Raw genomic sequence first — 14,832 nt, 5'->3', positions numbered from 1 at the left:
CAAGTCAATATCCCCCAAACAACCAGCCAAGAGTGTGTGTTGGTTCATTTCTGTGAAATGTGTTTCCCCAGTCACCTGGGCTGGCCTGGGCTGCATTGTATCGGCCAGCAGCTGCACTGCACTCAAACTGACAGCTACATTAAACCTTGGAATTCTGAGGCAATAAAAAGTAAATTAACTCTTATTTTTTTCCTTTCCTGGTGGAGTAAGTGAATGCATGTCTGTAGGGAAGTGAGTGAGCCTTGGTCCTGAGTATATACCGCTAACTAGCCACTGCTGGTCTGTCCCAAGCTAGGATCTGGTGTTCAGACTCCAGCCAGGGGTCTGCTTTCCTGGTGTGTGGTGTTTCTGTGGGGTTGGGCCACTGGGTCACCCAGCAACTGCTGATCCTTGCTTACTAATCACATTACAGCTGCTTGAGAGGTTCCCTTGCCACCATTCTGAGAGCCATAAACGGACTCGTTGGATGCAGTTTCATATTCTCTGGCTGCTTTGTGTCTGCTTGGTGAAGAATGCATCCTAACTGTAGTGGGATTTTGTGCGTTCTGGGAGCATCCCCAAAATATGACTTGGGACCAGAATAAGCCAAAGGCACTTGCCCAGGCTTATAGCACTATTTAGAACCAAAGGTTGTTTGAGATTGTCTGAAAAACCTTTTGGAGAGCCACTTCCCAAGTGTTTCTGGAAGACTGGGAAAAAACTGCTCATAGCCACCAGAATTTGACTTTGGCCTCCTTGGCCCAGGCTAACTTTGAACCCTCAGAACCCAAAGGCTGCTGAGGGTTGAAGCTTGGGAGGTACTCCTACCTGGGATAAGGAGCTAGAGCAGGAAAAAGCTAAGCTTTTCCCCTTCCACTCAGACAGGAAACCCTATGTTCACCCATAGAACTGACCTCTCAGCCCAGAGGCCTGGTTGGGGGTAAGCTGAGGTGATGATGCCCAGGTTCCAGGAATTACCTCATCCTTAGCTTTTGAGGTCAGGCATCTCACCTGATTTTTTTTTTTTAATAAATTTATTTATTTATTTATTTATTTATTTATTTATTTATTTATTTATTTATTTATTTATTTATTTATTTGAAAGAGCGTGAGTGCCCTCAAGGGTAGGGAGGGGCAGAGGGAGAGAATCTCCAGCAGACTCCCTGCTGAGTATAGAGCTGATGGGCTTGGTCTCATGACCCTGAGACCATGACCTGATCCGAAACCCAAAAGTCGGACACTTAACTGACTGAGCCACCCAAGCACCCCTCGCCTAGTTTTCGTAAGTACCTCTTCCTTTTAGTACTAGTTTCCTGACGTTTCCCTTCCCTGCCCTCCGTGGAGAGTCATGGTATGGTGGATGGGTGCCTAGTTAGTGTGTTCATGTCCAATGGGAGAGGAGGTAACTGATGAAGTGATCTCGGGCAATCCCACTAAGGCACCAGAAGAAAGCAGCTACTTAGAATCAGAGTTCAATCACAAGACCAGTCTGAATGGCTCAGGGCAGAAATGACCTTTCATTGAAGCATTTTGTATATTCCCTTGGTTCTGGTTAGTCTAGTGTGGCCCTTGGGCCCCTTTATATTTCTCAGTTGGGAACTCAAGGACACTTCCTATGTCTTTTGGCACCAGCTGCTATCTTACAAACCAACACTGGGGTAGGAACTCTCATCCACTTCATTTTTGCAGTTGAGTCTTAAGGTTTTGGCACAAGGTGGGTGGTAATGGGCAGAAGGCAGCTGTGGGCAGGGGTCCCTAGTGGTGGCCAGCAGTCTCTGGGAGGAGTCAGTTTTGGTTTATCTGAGCCTTAGGGGACAGGGGAGCATGGTAATGAGAACCACATGGTACCATATATTTCTTCGTCTTGGATCCAAGATGGTAGGGGTGGGAGGATGAGAGAGGGATGTGGGGCCTCCCACTGTGGCAGCCGTGGGTAATTTTCTGCTGCCTCTCCCTGACTGGGGATGCTGCTGCCCACACCTCCCCACCCCCAGCTACGTCCTGAAGCAGTCAGGTCCTTGACCTGCACAGCACCAACCAAGGCCCCTAAGCCAAGAATTCAGCTGGGAGACTTTTCACCTTCTTCCTTCTCACTGTCGTCTTTCCTGTTTATTTTCCAAATTGCTGCTCTGCAGCCGAGCAGTGCCTGTTGGCCAGAGCTCACCAGCGCTGTGGGATTGGACTCAGGCAGTGGGCTCAAGTGGCCAGCAGGGCACTGGGGGAGGAAGTGGGGAGCTGGAAGAGCCTCCCTGTGCGTCTCCCATGGGCAGCGCTAACCTCGGAGGCGGCCCTGAGCAGCCCTATCACATCCGGTGCTTGTCTCTGCAGCCGGGACCGGAGGATAAACTATCAGAGCTGTGGGGCAGTGCATCATTCCTCTTATTATTTTCTTCTCTGCAGATGGGGTCGTGGAAAGTTCAGTTCCTTTTAACCCTCAAAGTTCTGTTTATCCTACAGCTGGTAGCCTGAACGCCGCGTTTCCCATTACATCACAAAGGGGCTCAGGCAGATCTCTGCACAGAAACGTGTTGCAACTGTTTGTTTTTTTCCATATTTAAACATTTCTGACAGCCAAACTCAGCTGAGCCAAAAGATGGAGCTTTGTGAATGAGTCTGGTTGTCGGTGTCTGTGCAGAGAGAAGGCTTTAGAAAACTCTCGTCCCTCCGGTGATTCTTCCCAAACATGTTCTTTTTCCTGGGCAAAGGCTGTGAAGCAAGTTACTTCTGCAGTACACGTGTGTTGATTATGTGCCGTTGTGTGATTAATGGGGCTGTGTTCCGCCTGGTTCCCAGGACACTCTTGAAAACAAGATGTTTCATTTCATTGCCTTTTCCTAGTGTAGTGATTACAGTAAATAAACCAGTGCAGGCTCCTTCCACCTGGAGCCAGTCAGGGAGTCCCCACACCCCTACTCCACTTTCTCCCCCAGCATCACCTTCAGTGGCATGTCCCTTGAATGCCCTTTTTTCTGCCATCTCCCGAAGGCTCCTAGACAGCAGGAAAAACAAATTGCTTAAGGCTGAGGCCCCTCCCTAGCAGCTTTGGCTCATGCGCAGTAACTCCTCTGGGAAGATTCCAGGATGTAGCTCATTCGTAGCTCTGCTTCTTGCCTCTTGCCACTCCACCTCTTGACCCTTAATTGTAAAGCTTTTCTTTGTAATTCTCCTGTGCATCTCATTCCTTTTGAAGTACAACTTAGCATCCATAGGTACAACAACTGGGACAGTCCCGGGCAAACCAGAATGGTTGGTCACCCGGTATCTAACCTTCCACAAATGAGAGAAAGGAGAGGGAGTGGGATGGCCAAAATAGCACTGAGACTGGTTCATCTGCTTTACTGTCCTGGGATGATCTTGGCAGGCCAGGAATGTGGTTTTTTATTGGGTGGGTGGGTGTGGGGGGGGGATGTTTAATTCCAATAAACATACAGTATTATATTAGTTTCAGGTGTACAATATAGTGACTCAGCAATTCTATACATTACTCAGTGCTCATCACGATAAATGTACTCTTAATCCCCTTCACCTTTATGTGTGTGTTTGTTTTCCTGCTTATATGTGGGAAGAGATTTCTAAAGCATCTTAAGCGGAAAAAAACCCACACAACTCTTTTCATGGTGTGACTGGCCCCTCTGGCGGTATGGGAGGAGGGGAGATTGGCACTCTGTTGCTATCTTGTGGCATATACTTGGCTGGACAGAAGTGGGGGAATTCTGGGAGCTGCCTCAGGCACTGGGTGTCTAGAGTGTTTGAGTAAGTGTCTCAGGCACACTGTCTGGAAAGGTGACAGGACCTGCATTAGGCAACTGATTCTCTAAATTCCTTTTCCTCTCTGGTTAGGATTTTAAAAACTCCCCCTAATCAATTTCAACTTTGCATAGATGGACATTCGCCCACCAGATCGGTACCATGGATGCAGTTCTGTACCCTAGTGTTCTGGGTAAGATTTTCTGGCAGTTGCCAACCATAGACATTTGCCACCAGTACCTCCCTTCTCACAAGTCCTCAAAATACTTTAACTGGTCCTTCTTTAGAGCTGTTCTTCTTTCTGACCTTATTTCTCACAGGGTTGCTATGGATGTGTGGTCGATGCTGGCTGATTTCTGTAACATATTGACTGCGGTGAATCAGTCTGAGGTGCCACTGTACAAGGACCCGGACGATGACCTCACCCTTCTTATCCTGGAAGAGGATCGGCTTCTCTCGGGCTTTGTCCCCTTGCTGGCTGCCCCTCAGGACCCCTGCTACGTGGAGAAAACCTCGGATAAGGTCAGCCCCAGGCCAAACATCCCTCCCCACTCACCCCTCCTCTTAATTCTCCAGACTTTTTTATTCTTGGGAAGTTTTCTGTGCAAACGGAACATGATTAAGTCATTGAGAAGGGTGTTAAGGGAAAATATCGACCTTTTAGCCGCTGACATCCAGCTCTGTGTCCTGAAAAAAAAGCCCTCTCGACTTCCTTTGGTGTGTGTGTGTGCTCGCTGGCATGTTGTATATACGATCATTTCCTCACTTGTTTAAATAGTGCAGCTTGTGTTGGCAGTGCTCTCACTCAGCTCCAAATGGTTTGCATCATGCTTAAAGCACCCTCCTTCCTCCCCCCTCTCCTCCTTCCCCCCAGCCACAAAACTCTGCGCTAGGAAAACAGCCAGGGCTTTTTCCCTTCTCTAAGGAGGAGAGTGATAAATAGGTGACTAGAGAGAAGCAGACACCATGTGTTAACTTACAAAAAAAGCTTTTAGGAATATGAAGCATTCCCCGCTGCCTGGTTTCTATTTTTCTTCCTCTAAGGACTGTGTTTTAACCTGAACGTTTTTCTGGTCTGTTTATAGAAAACAAAGCTCGTTGCTTGTTGCCCTGGTGGGGACTGTGGAACTCTTAGTCTCTGCTTAATAGTTGGGTCTTTGGCCAGGTGTGGAGGGTAGGGCAGTCTGCTCTGCTTCATGTTCCCATGTAGCAGTTGCTAGGGTGGGGAAGTAGTATCCACACATCCTGGGAACAAAGTCTCCTGTGCTGAGCTGGGGAACCCTGTGTCTGACCTCTCTGCGGAGTTGTTAACATCACATCCCTTGGGGAGGCCTTTGGGGAAGAGGCCACAAATGGCTTCTTAAGTGGAAGCCTTTTGACCTAGATGAAGTATATAGAGAGACATAGGTAGATGGCTCTTGTTTTTTAAAGATTTATCTATATGTTTTAGGGAGAGGGAGAGCACGTGTGAACAGGGGAAGGGGCAGAGGCAGAGGGAGAGGGAGAGGGAGAGAGAATCTTCAAGCGGACTCCCACTGAGCACAGAGCCCGACATGGGGCTTGATCCCAGGACCCTGAGATCATGACCTGAGCCAAAATCAAGAGCCAGGCGTCTAACCGACTGAGCCACCCAGGCGCCCCAGGTAGGTGTTTTTTTAAAAAATGTCAGATGGTAAAAACGAAATCCTAGCCATAAACTAAAAATATGAGAGAGATTGTATTGAATGAAAATATTGCTATATTGAAGATTTAAAATGTTTAAACTTGTTCTTAGTAGAAGAGTTATATGTTCACTATAGACAAGTTAAAAAAAAAAAAAAGAAAAATTTATCCACAGTCCTTTTACCCAGTGGTAACATAGCTGTTATTTTTGCTAATCATAATCATATTTAACTACTAGTGTACACACTATTTTAAATACAAAACTAAAGTCATTATACAGACTGTAATCTGCTTTTTTCACTTAATCTTGTTTTAATGTGTTCTTATATGGAATCATTTTTTTAAAAAGATTTTATTTATTTATGTATGTATATATGTATGTATGTATTTAAGAGAGAAATAGGGAGAGGAGAACAAGTGGGAGGGGCAGAGGGAGAGGGAGATAGAATCTCAAGCAGACTCCATGCCAAGCATGGAGCCCAACATGGGGCTTGATCTCGGGACCCTGAGATCATGACCTGAACCCAAATCAAGAGTTGAATGCTTAACCATTCCTATATGGAATCATTTTTGATTATCACTTTGTATTCTTTTGTATGCCAAGATTTCTTTAACCAGTCTTTGCTTTATTGAACTAAGGGACTCTTCTCAATTTTTGCACTACTGTAAACAGTGACATAGTTACTTACAGCAGAATTTTCGCATAGATTCCCCTTGGTTAAACATATTGACTTATCAAAAACTCTTCCTCTTTGGATGTGTTTAATGACTAGTAGGGATCTTGGGAATGTGAGAGCCTCTCTCTCTTAAGAGGAATATTCATTTTATACTTTTTCAGTGAAAAGTTGGAGTGTAATCCTGCTCTTGTAGTGTCAGAAGGGGATAATTATGGGGAATTACAGTATGTGAGGCTGAGGATAACTAACAGTGTTTACGTGTTGTGGAAGATGGTCAGTTAGAAGAGAAACTGGATAAGCATGGCTTGGGCCAGGGGATCCTGTGGTGTTCTTCTCTGATCACAAGGTGAGTTTGACTCTGGAAGGTACTTTTGGGAGTCGGCTACTGGCTTAGCTGCCTTTTGGTGCAGAACAAGGAAGGAGTCCTAACCAGCTTCAGACTTCCTAACCCCTATCTCATCAACTCTCCCAGCGGTAGTGTCAATATGATACGTGTATGTGATACAGCATATGGTACAATGCAGCATATGATAAGTATATGATGTGGCCAGAGAAGAAGACAGAGCCAGCAGTCCATGCCCTCAGCCTGTAGTGGTGGTTCACAGACTCCCCCAGGGCAGTTGCAGCTCATGGCAGCTCGAGACTAAGGTAGGTTTCCGCTTCAAGGACTGTGAAGTAGGTATGTCAAACAACATCTTCAGATCCATACTCTCCCCTAAACCTAGTCTTTTCTTCATTCTTCCCATCTTGGTAAATAACAGCTTTGACTTTGGGTAGCTTATATTAAAATTCTTGGGGTTATTCTTGGCTACTTTCTTTCTCACACCTCCATATCTAATTCACCAGCTGTTCATGTCTTCTTTACCTTCAAAAGAAATGCAGAGACAACTCTTTCTTACCACCCTACCCTAGATCAGCTCATTGCAATGCCTTCTGACTGATTTCTCTAGTTCCTCCTTCCTCCTACTCCCCAGTTTGTTTTCAGCACAAGTGGAATGATCTTTTTAAAACATCAATAAGATCATGTCACTTCTTTGTTCAAAAGCTTCTGATGGCTGCTTCTCTCACTTAGAATAAAAGCCAAAGTTTGAACACCATCCTGCAGCACTCTCAGTGATATGACACCACCCCTACCTGCTCTTAACTCTGACCTCAGCTCCTACTGCTCTCCTCCTACCTGATACGCTCTAGTCACATTGGCATCCTTGCTGTTCTTCACACAAGCCAAGCACTCATGTCTAAGGGTCTTTGCACTTGCTTTCCTCTTAACCTAGAATACTGTGTCCCCAGAGAGCTGTGTGGCTCTCTCACTCCCTTCTAAATGTCACCTTGTTAGAAGGGTCTTCCCTAGCTACTTTGTATAACATGTTCCCTTCCTTTTCTTTTTATTCTGCTTTATTCTCCATTGCAGAGAAAAATAACATCTCCTGAATATCTAGCCTGTATTGGTTCCTGGATTAGGTACTTCTATATAGTATTTCATTAAGTTCTCCCAATAAGCCTGCCAAGTAGGTATTAGTACCTTTGTGTTTTTTGTTCTTTTGTTGTTGTTTTTGAAAGAGGTGACTGAGGTTCAAGAGAAGAATGAAAAAATGATGATAAACTCCTATGGGTCATCTCCATGGCCGACCTAGGATATTAGTATGGACCTGTCAGAGGGAATCTTTAGGAACTTTGGCCTTTTAGAAATCTGAAAAAGATAGATATTTTCTCCAGCTTTTAGTGTTCAGTACTAAGAAGTGTAAAATATGTCAAGGACTTGTCAGTAGCAGCAACATGTGCAATTTCAGTGCTGGTCCGGTTTGGTCACATGTTTGGTCCCACCTCGATGCCCATTCAACAGGTATTTATTGAGCATGTCTGTATTACACTGTCTTGCACACACTAGAGAAATGCAGGCTTGTAAGGCAAATATCTTACTTTGGGAGGCAGTTGGTGGCATGTACAAATGCGAAAAGCAACATAAGTTAGTTTGAACCTGTAATTAAGGAGGAAGTCTTGAAATTTTGCTGAGCTGGTAGTATTGCAACGAAGGCATTGCTCAAGGAGCACTGATTTGGCATTAACGTATCATTGTACTTCCTAAGCTTGTTCTACAGAACTCTAGTTGTGTAGGTTCTTAATTGTTAGGTGAAAGAAAGAGTTTCATGATCATATAAGTGTGGTAAAGTAATGTTAAGCAGGGATGTCTGGGTGGCTCAGTCACCTGGGCATCCAACTCTTGATTTCAGCTCAGGTTATGATCTCAGGGTCATGAGATTGAGCCCTGCGCCATTGAGCTCCCTGCTCATTGGGGAGTCTGCTGCTCTCTCTTCCCCTGTCTGTCCCTCACCCCACTCATGCTCTCTCTCTCTCTCAAAAAAAAAAAAAAATAATAATGTTAAACAGAATCCAATACCGTAAGACTTATTGGAGCCTTTAATGTAGTGTACTGTGAGAATAGCCTTTGCAGTTTTTCCCAAACTTGCTTCACCCTTGATCTTTTTTGATTTATTGAACATCTTGCAGGACTAGTATTCAGCTTAAAAAAAAAAAAAAAAAAAAGTAAAACAAAAACCTGGATATGGAATGAGCAAGAGATAAGAAAACAGGTCGCTATTGGAATTATCCAGAAGAAAAATTAAGAGTACAGATGAGGGTAAAAGCAATAGAGTGGAGCTGGTTACATTCTGAGAGAAACATCACAGATGTTGAAACCAATTAGCGCCAACCAGGGCAAAGAAAGTGATCTTAGGTTCATTGTGTGGCTGCTGGACATCTAAATTCAGAAGATTAAGTAATTTACTTACTCAAGGTCATGTAGCTAGTAAGGAAGTGTAGGATTAGAACCCTTCCTTTTCTGTCATACTTTAAAACCTCATGTTCTGGGACTCCTGGCTGGCTCAGTCAGTATAGCATGGATTCATTCTTTCTTTCTTTCCTTCCTTTCTTCTAGAGAGGGAGAGAGAGAGAGAAAATCTCAAGCAAACTTCCCATTGAACATGGAGCCTGATGCAGGGATCAACACAGGGATCAAACTCATGACCCTGAGATCATGACCTGAGCCAAAATCAAGAGTTCGACGCTTAACCAGCTGAGCCACCCAGGCACCCCAAGCATGCAACTCTTGATCTCAAGGTCATGAGTTCGAGCCCAGTGTTGGGCATAGGGTTTACTTAAGAAAAATTAAAAAAAAATTTTTTTTTTATAAACCCCTCATGTTCTAACAATTTGATGTCTAGGATTTGCTTCAAAATAATTTGTGGATAAAAGTATGAATGGGGGGGCACCTGGGTGGCACAGCGGTTAAGCGTCTGCCTTCGGCTCAGGGCGTGAACCCGGAGTTGTGGGATCGAGCCCTACATCGGGCTCCTCCGCTAGGAGCCTGCTTCTTCCTCTCCCACTCCCCTTGCTGTGTTCCCTCTCTCGCTGGCTGTCTATCTCTGTCGGATAAATAAATAAAATCTTTTTAAAAAAAAGTATGAATGAAAAGAAAGGCCAAATATTGATCAGTATTACATCTGAATAATGGGTGGATTGAGTTCATTATAGTATTCTACTTTTGTATATATATGAAATCTTCTATAATAACTTGTGGTTAGAAGGAGTAGTATATAGCCATCCTGAAAGGAAGTGAAACAAATAAAATTCTGTGTCTTTTCTGCCGCATTATAGTGCACAAGTGGTTGAAAAAGTAATCAAACTATAATAATAATGAAGTTAAGCTCTTGCAGTCACTAATCATGTTCCAGGCACTGCACTAAACTCTCTACGTGCATTTTCTCATTGAAACCCCAACAACCCTATACACAGATAGGAGAAATGATGAAAAGGAAACTGTTTTAGGTGAAAGATGTTCAGTTCATGTTGTGCCTTAGTCCATGTAAAAAAAAAAGCTTAATTATTGTCTTCAAAATCTATGCATGTGACTGTATAGCTATAGGTGATACTAACCAAGGATATAGTCTATATAGTCTTTCCTTAGGCTCTAAAGAACTTTCCTAAAGCTCTAGTTATTTAATGATACTAGTGCATTTATGTCATAAATAGATGTAAGCAGTGCTTATTCTAGCGTCCCCAGGTAGATTAATTTTTGTAGTTTTCTTTGTCTTCCTCCCCATATTGTCTGACCAAGAGCTAAGTAAAGAACTTTTCAATAAGCTAATGCTGGGGCTACTCTTTGGCTTGATTGGAGAATAAATTATTATAAGTCAGTGTTTTAAGTCTCACATCATATTCCATTCATTCTTACAGGCATCTTTGCTTTCTGTCTGGATGTAGGATCCTAGGAAACTTCGTCATTCTTAAATATATTGTTGAGGTTAAAGATGGGGCTTAAATTGTCCAACTTTTGGAACTCCTGACTTGTCTGCTTGTTTATTTGTTAAATGACATTTTTGGAGTGTTGTTTGTTATGTACATAATTACCCCAAAATGTTTTAAATGGAAAATATAGAAAAGCACAAAAAAATAAAAATCACCTAGAAGCTACCACCTAAAATTAACCAGTGTTAATAGCATTTATGTCCTTCCAGTCTTTTTCCCCCATGCTTATATGTGTGTACTTATTCTTTTCTTTTCATAAAATTAGACCATACATGTGTATGCTTTGTTCTTGTTTTATGTTTTTTATATACTTATATATGTAGTATATAAGATATACATACTATGTGTATGTGTACACGTGCACGCACATACATACATATGTGTATGTGTTCATATACGTAAGTATGTATGTGTACACAATGTACACACATACACGTAGTTTTGGGGCAAATATTGGCTTTGTTGTTTGGTGGTCTGGAAAATATTTAAGTGCTACCAGTAACTAATTTATTAAAAAACATACTTGATCCTCTATTCTCAAAGTATCAACATCAAGAATAGAAAAAAAGCCAAAACTATTGACTCATGTTTAAGATATGGAAATTAGGACTGCTTACAAATATGTGTTTTCTTTTTCACACGATTGCATGTTGTTTTTTAATTTACAATAATTATTTAGAATTAATTTTATATTAAGTGTTTTTAGTGCTCACCATCAGTTCTTTTACTCTATGGCTTTCCCATTCTTTTTTTTTTTTTTTTTGAGATTTTTATTTGTCAGAGAGAGATCGCGCACAAGCAGGGGGAGCAGCAGGCAGAGGGAGAAGGAGGCTCCCCGCTGAGTAAAGAGCCCAATGTGCGATTCAATCCTAGGACCCTGGGACCATGACCTGAGCTGAAGGCAGATACTTAACCAACTGAGCCACCCGGGCGTCCTGGCTTTCCTATTCTTATTATGTCCTTTGATGCATCTGTTATTCAAATGCAACACTAAGGAATATTTTCATCGAAGATGACATGGGTGCCTTCTAAAAATTAAGGTGACTTTTATAAAATATCGTAGTAAGATACATACTCATGCGAAAGAATCAAATAATTCACAAAAATATATACAGTCAAAAACCACCCGCCAGGAGTAACTGCTGTTAACAATTTGATATTTACCTTTTTAGACTACTTCTATACTGAAAAAAACCATATTTATACATGTATATACCTGAATGATCAAAATGATAGTGTGGTTTGCATTCTTTTCCGTACTTTGCTCTTTTCATTGAATGATCATCAAGGACATTCTTCATGACTACTTTTGAACACTTGCATTTTGAAATTGTTCTTATTTTGCCTTTGCATATGAATGGCAACTTAGCTTAGGTCAACTTTTTTTTCCCCTTAAAACTATAGGTATTATCCCATTGCATTAATGGTTAGGAAAAATTGGAGAAAAGTCTGACGTTTCTTCCTTTGAAGGCATACTCCTTTTTTGGTCCAAAGTGAGTAAATTACAACTTTTTGTAATCTTGAATTTCAAATTGTATGAGGATTTGTTTAGATATTGGGCTCTGTACTTTAGGTTTTCGTAGGTACATAATGAGCTTTTTAATAAGCAGATCCCGTTCTATCTGTGGGCCAGTAAAGTTTTCATCTCTTCTGTCCTTGATCGCTAACGTTCTGTCCGTTCTATTATTTTCTCCACTGTCTTCTACATCTCTTTTTCTGTCATCATTTTAACCTCTTTTCGCTTTGCCTCTGCATTGCTGGAGAGCTTCTCAAGTTTATCTTCTCTGGAATTGATTGAGATTTTTAGAATGCTGATTCTACTTTTTACTGCTTCTAATTCAGTTTTTAAGTCTGATATTGCATTTTATGTTTCCTTACATTACTTCCCTGTGTTATCCTGGAACCTTTATATTTTTGCCCACCTTTTATCCAGGTCCCTTTTATCTGTCTTTGTTTTGTCATTTTTCTTTTATCATACTTCACAGTGTCTATGATTTTAAAAATTCAGTTCTTAAAATATCTTCTTCATTTGACATTCCCCACACTCCCCCACAAATATACTTTGTTTCTCTATCTCTTTGTGTGCTATGTTCTCCCTTTTTTATGTTGCGGACCCTTTTCATAGGCCCCAACTTGGATTGCTACAATCTGATTTTGGCCAGGTGCATTTCTTTGAACAAAGAAAGGTTTCCTCAGGTCTGATATCTGCTCCAAAATAGGTTATGTAGATTCTCATGGGATTCCTCCTTTGTCCACAAATACTGTTTAGAATCTCCTTCTCACTCTACAGCTGGTTGGTATAAGTTTGTATTACCAAGTCACAACCCTGAAGAGAGTGGGGAGGAGGCCAGGTGGTATGCAATTTTAATAAATGAATTTATTTTCTACATTTGCTGCCCTGTATATAGTGGAGCTGCTACACCAGAGCTCGTGTCTCATCTCTATTTCACATAAATGATAACAGCAATTTCCGACCTCCTCACTGGAGCTGTGGCCTGCCATGTCAAGAGGAAATTCTACTCTCTGGCCACTTCTGTTTATTTAAAGATTTATTTAAGGATTTATGTATTTATTTTGAGAGAGAGCGAGAGAGAGCACAAGAAGAGGGCCAGAGGGAGAGGGAGAGAGAATCCCCAGCAGACTCTGCACTGAGCTCGGAATCCAACACAGGGCTCTGTCTCACAACCCTGAGATCATGACCTGAGCTGAAATCAAGAGTCGGACACTTAACCAGCTGTGCCACCCAGGCGCCCCTGGCCACTTCCCATTTAGTGTGGTAGTTTACCCCTGAAATGCTGGTTGTGAGTGCTACCGATTTGTAGCAGTGAAAAAGCTTCAAGTGGTGTTCTGCATCTGCCTTATGTCCTCACACTTTGTGGTAGACAGAATAAAGATGGTCCACATCTTAATTCCTGAGACCTATTGAATGTTACCTTACAAGGCAAAGGTGCCTTTGCAGATGTGATTAAATTAAGTAAGGATCTTGAGATGAAAGATGATCCTAGATTGCCCAGGTGTGAATAATGTAATCACAAAGGTCCTTATAAGAAGGCAGGAGTGTAAAGAGTCAGAAAAAGGAGATGTGATGATGGAACTAGAGGTCCCAGTGAGAGACATTTGGAGATAGTATGCCGCTGGCCTTGAAGATAAAGGGAGGAACCGTGAGCCAAAAAATGCAGGTAGCCTCTAGATGCTAAAAAAGAGAAGGAAGCACAGAGCCTCCCACAGAGGCTCCGAGAACACTGTCAACACCTTGTCAACTGACAAAACTGACAACACCCTGTGAGCACCTTGATTTTAGGATTTCTGACCTTTAGAACTGTAAGGTAATAAATTGTATTGTTTTAAGCCATTAAATTTGTAGTAATTTATTACAGCAGCAATAGGTGACTAATACACCCTTCCAAACTGGAGAATTTTGCTGGGCTCTTCATTGTTTACTTCTCTTGCTGCTTCTTTTTTCTTTTTTAACCTTTTTAATTATGAAATGTACATATGGAAATGCATTAAACAGACTTGTCACAGAATGAGGAACTATATAACCACCAAGCAGGTCAAGAAATAGAACAACACAAGGATGGTAATTATCAGTCCCATTCAGTTTATGTTGGAGGTCCTAGCCAGTACAGTAAGATAAGAAAAAGAAATAAAAGTATTAAAAAGATGATTGGAAGGGCACCTGGGTGGCTTATTTGGCTAGTCTGCTTTCAGCTCAGGTCATGATCCCAGAGCCCTGGGATTGAGTTCTACATCGGGCTCCCTGCTCAGCGGGGAGTCTGCTTGTTCCTCTCCCTCTGCCCCTCCTCTGGCTTCTGCTCACCGGCGCACGTTCTCTCTCTCTCTCTCTCTCTCTCTCTCTCTCTCTCTCTCTCTCCCTCCCTCCAAGAAAATCTTAAAAAAAAAAAATGGAAGGGGAAAAAATAAAGGTAAAGCTATCTTTATTGGCAAGTAATGTGATACATACTTAGAAGATCCTAAAGAAGATAAGGATAAATTAATAGAAAAGTGAATTTTGCAAAGTTGCTTGATATAAAGTCAGTATACAAAAATCAATTCCTTATCTACATACTAACATCTGACCAAATGAAATTTTTTTAGAAGTTGACTTCTTAAAAAAATAAAATATAAGTTGATTTCTTAGGAATGCAAGCTGTCAGTTGGCTCTTAATGACCTGATTCCATCTGTCCTCTATCCATCTGGCAGTAATTCTTAATGATTTATAGCAGAGAGAGGGCATTTTCCCATTTAAGAGCTATTGACTGCTATGCATCAGGCACTATTCTAGATACCACAGCCATGGCAGTGGACACAGTAGACAGTGGAGGGATCCCAGGGCATGGGGGTGTATTCTGTGTATTCGGTTGGTATAGTGAATATAGAATTATTTAATTCAGAGGTCTGTGCTTTTTAAGGTGCTTTTGTTTGTTTGTTTTTTACAAAAATAACCTTTCTGGGGATGGC

The 14,832-nt window shown here is 42.0% G+C and overlaps 1 protein-coding gene across 4 annotated transcripts in view; it reads left to right on the top strand.

Moving 5' to 3' along the window:
• Window positions 1-14,832, top strand: part of SMG6 (SMG6 nonsense mediated mRNA decay factor) — a 229,627-nt gene that overhangs the window by 108,418 nt on the left and 106,377 nt on the right. For all 4 annotated transcript variants that reach the window (XM_045773653.2, XM_045773656.2, XM_045773654.2 and 1 more), the window contains exon 13: window positions 4,047-4,248. In XM_045773653.2, coding sequence (XP_045629609.2) covers window positions 4,047-4,248 — 202 coding nt within the window. The remainder of the gene's footprint in view (window positions 1-4,046; window positions 4,249-14,832) is intronic.

Source organism: Ursus americanus, chromosome 23 (genome assembly GCF_024610735.1).
Source record: "Ursus americanus isolate L20-20 chromosome 23, mUrsAme1.1.p, whole genome shotgun sequence".
Lineage (NCBI taxonomy): Eukaryota > Metazoa > Chordata > Mammalia > Carnivora > Ursidae > Ursus > Ursus americanus.
This window is presented reverse-complemented; position numbering and strand designations above follow the sequence as displayed.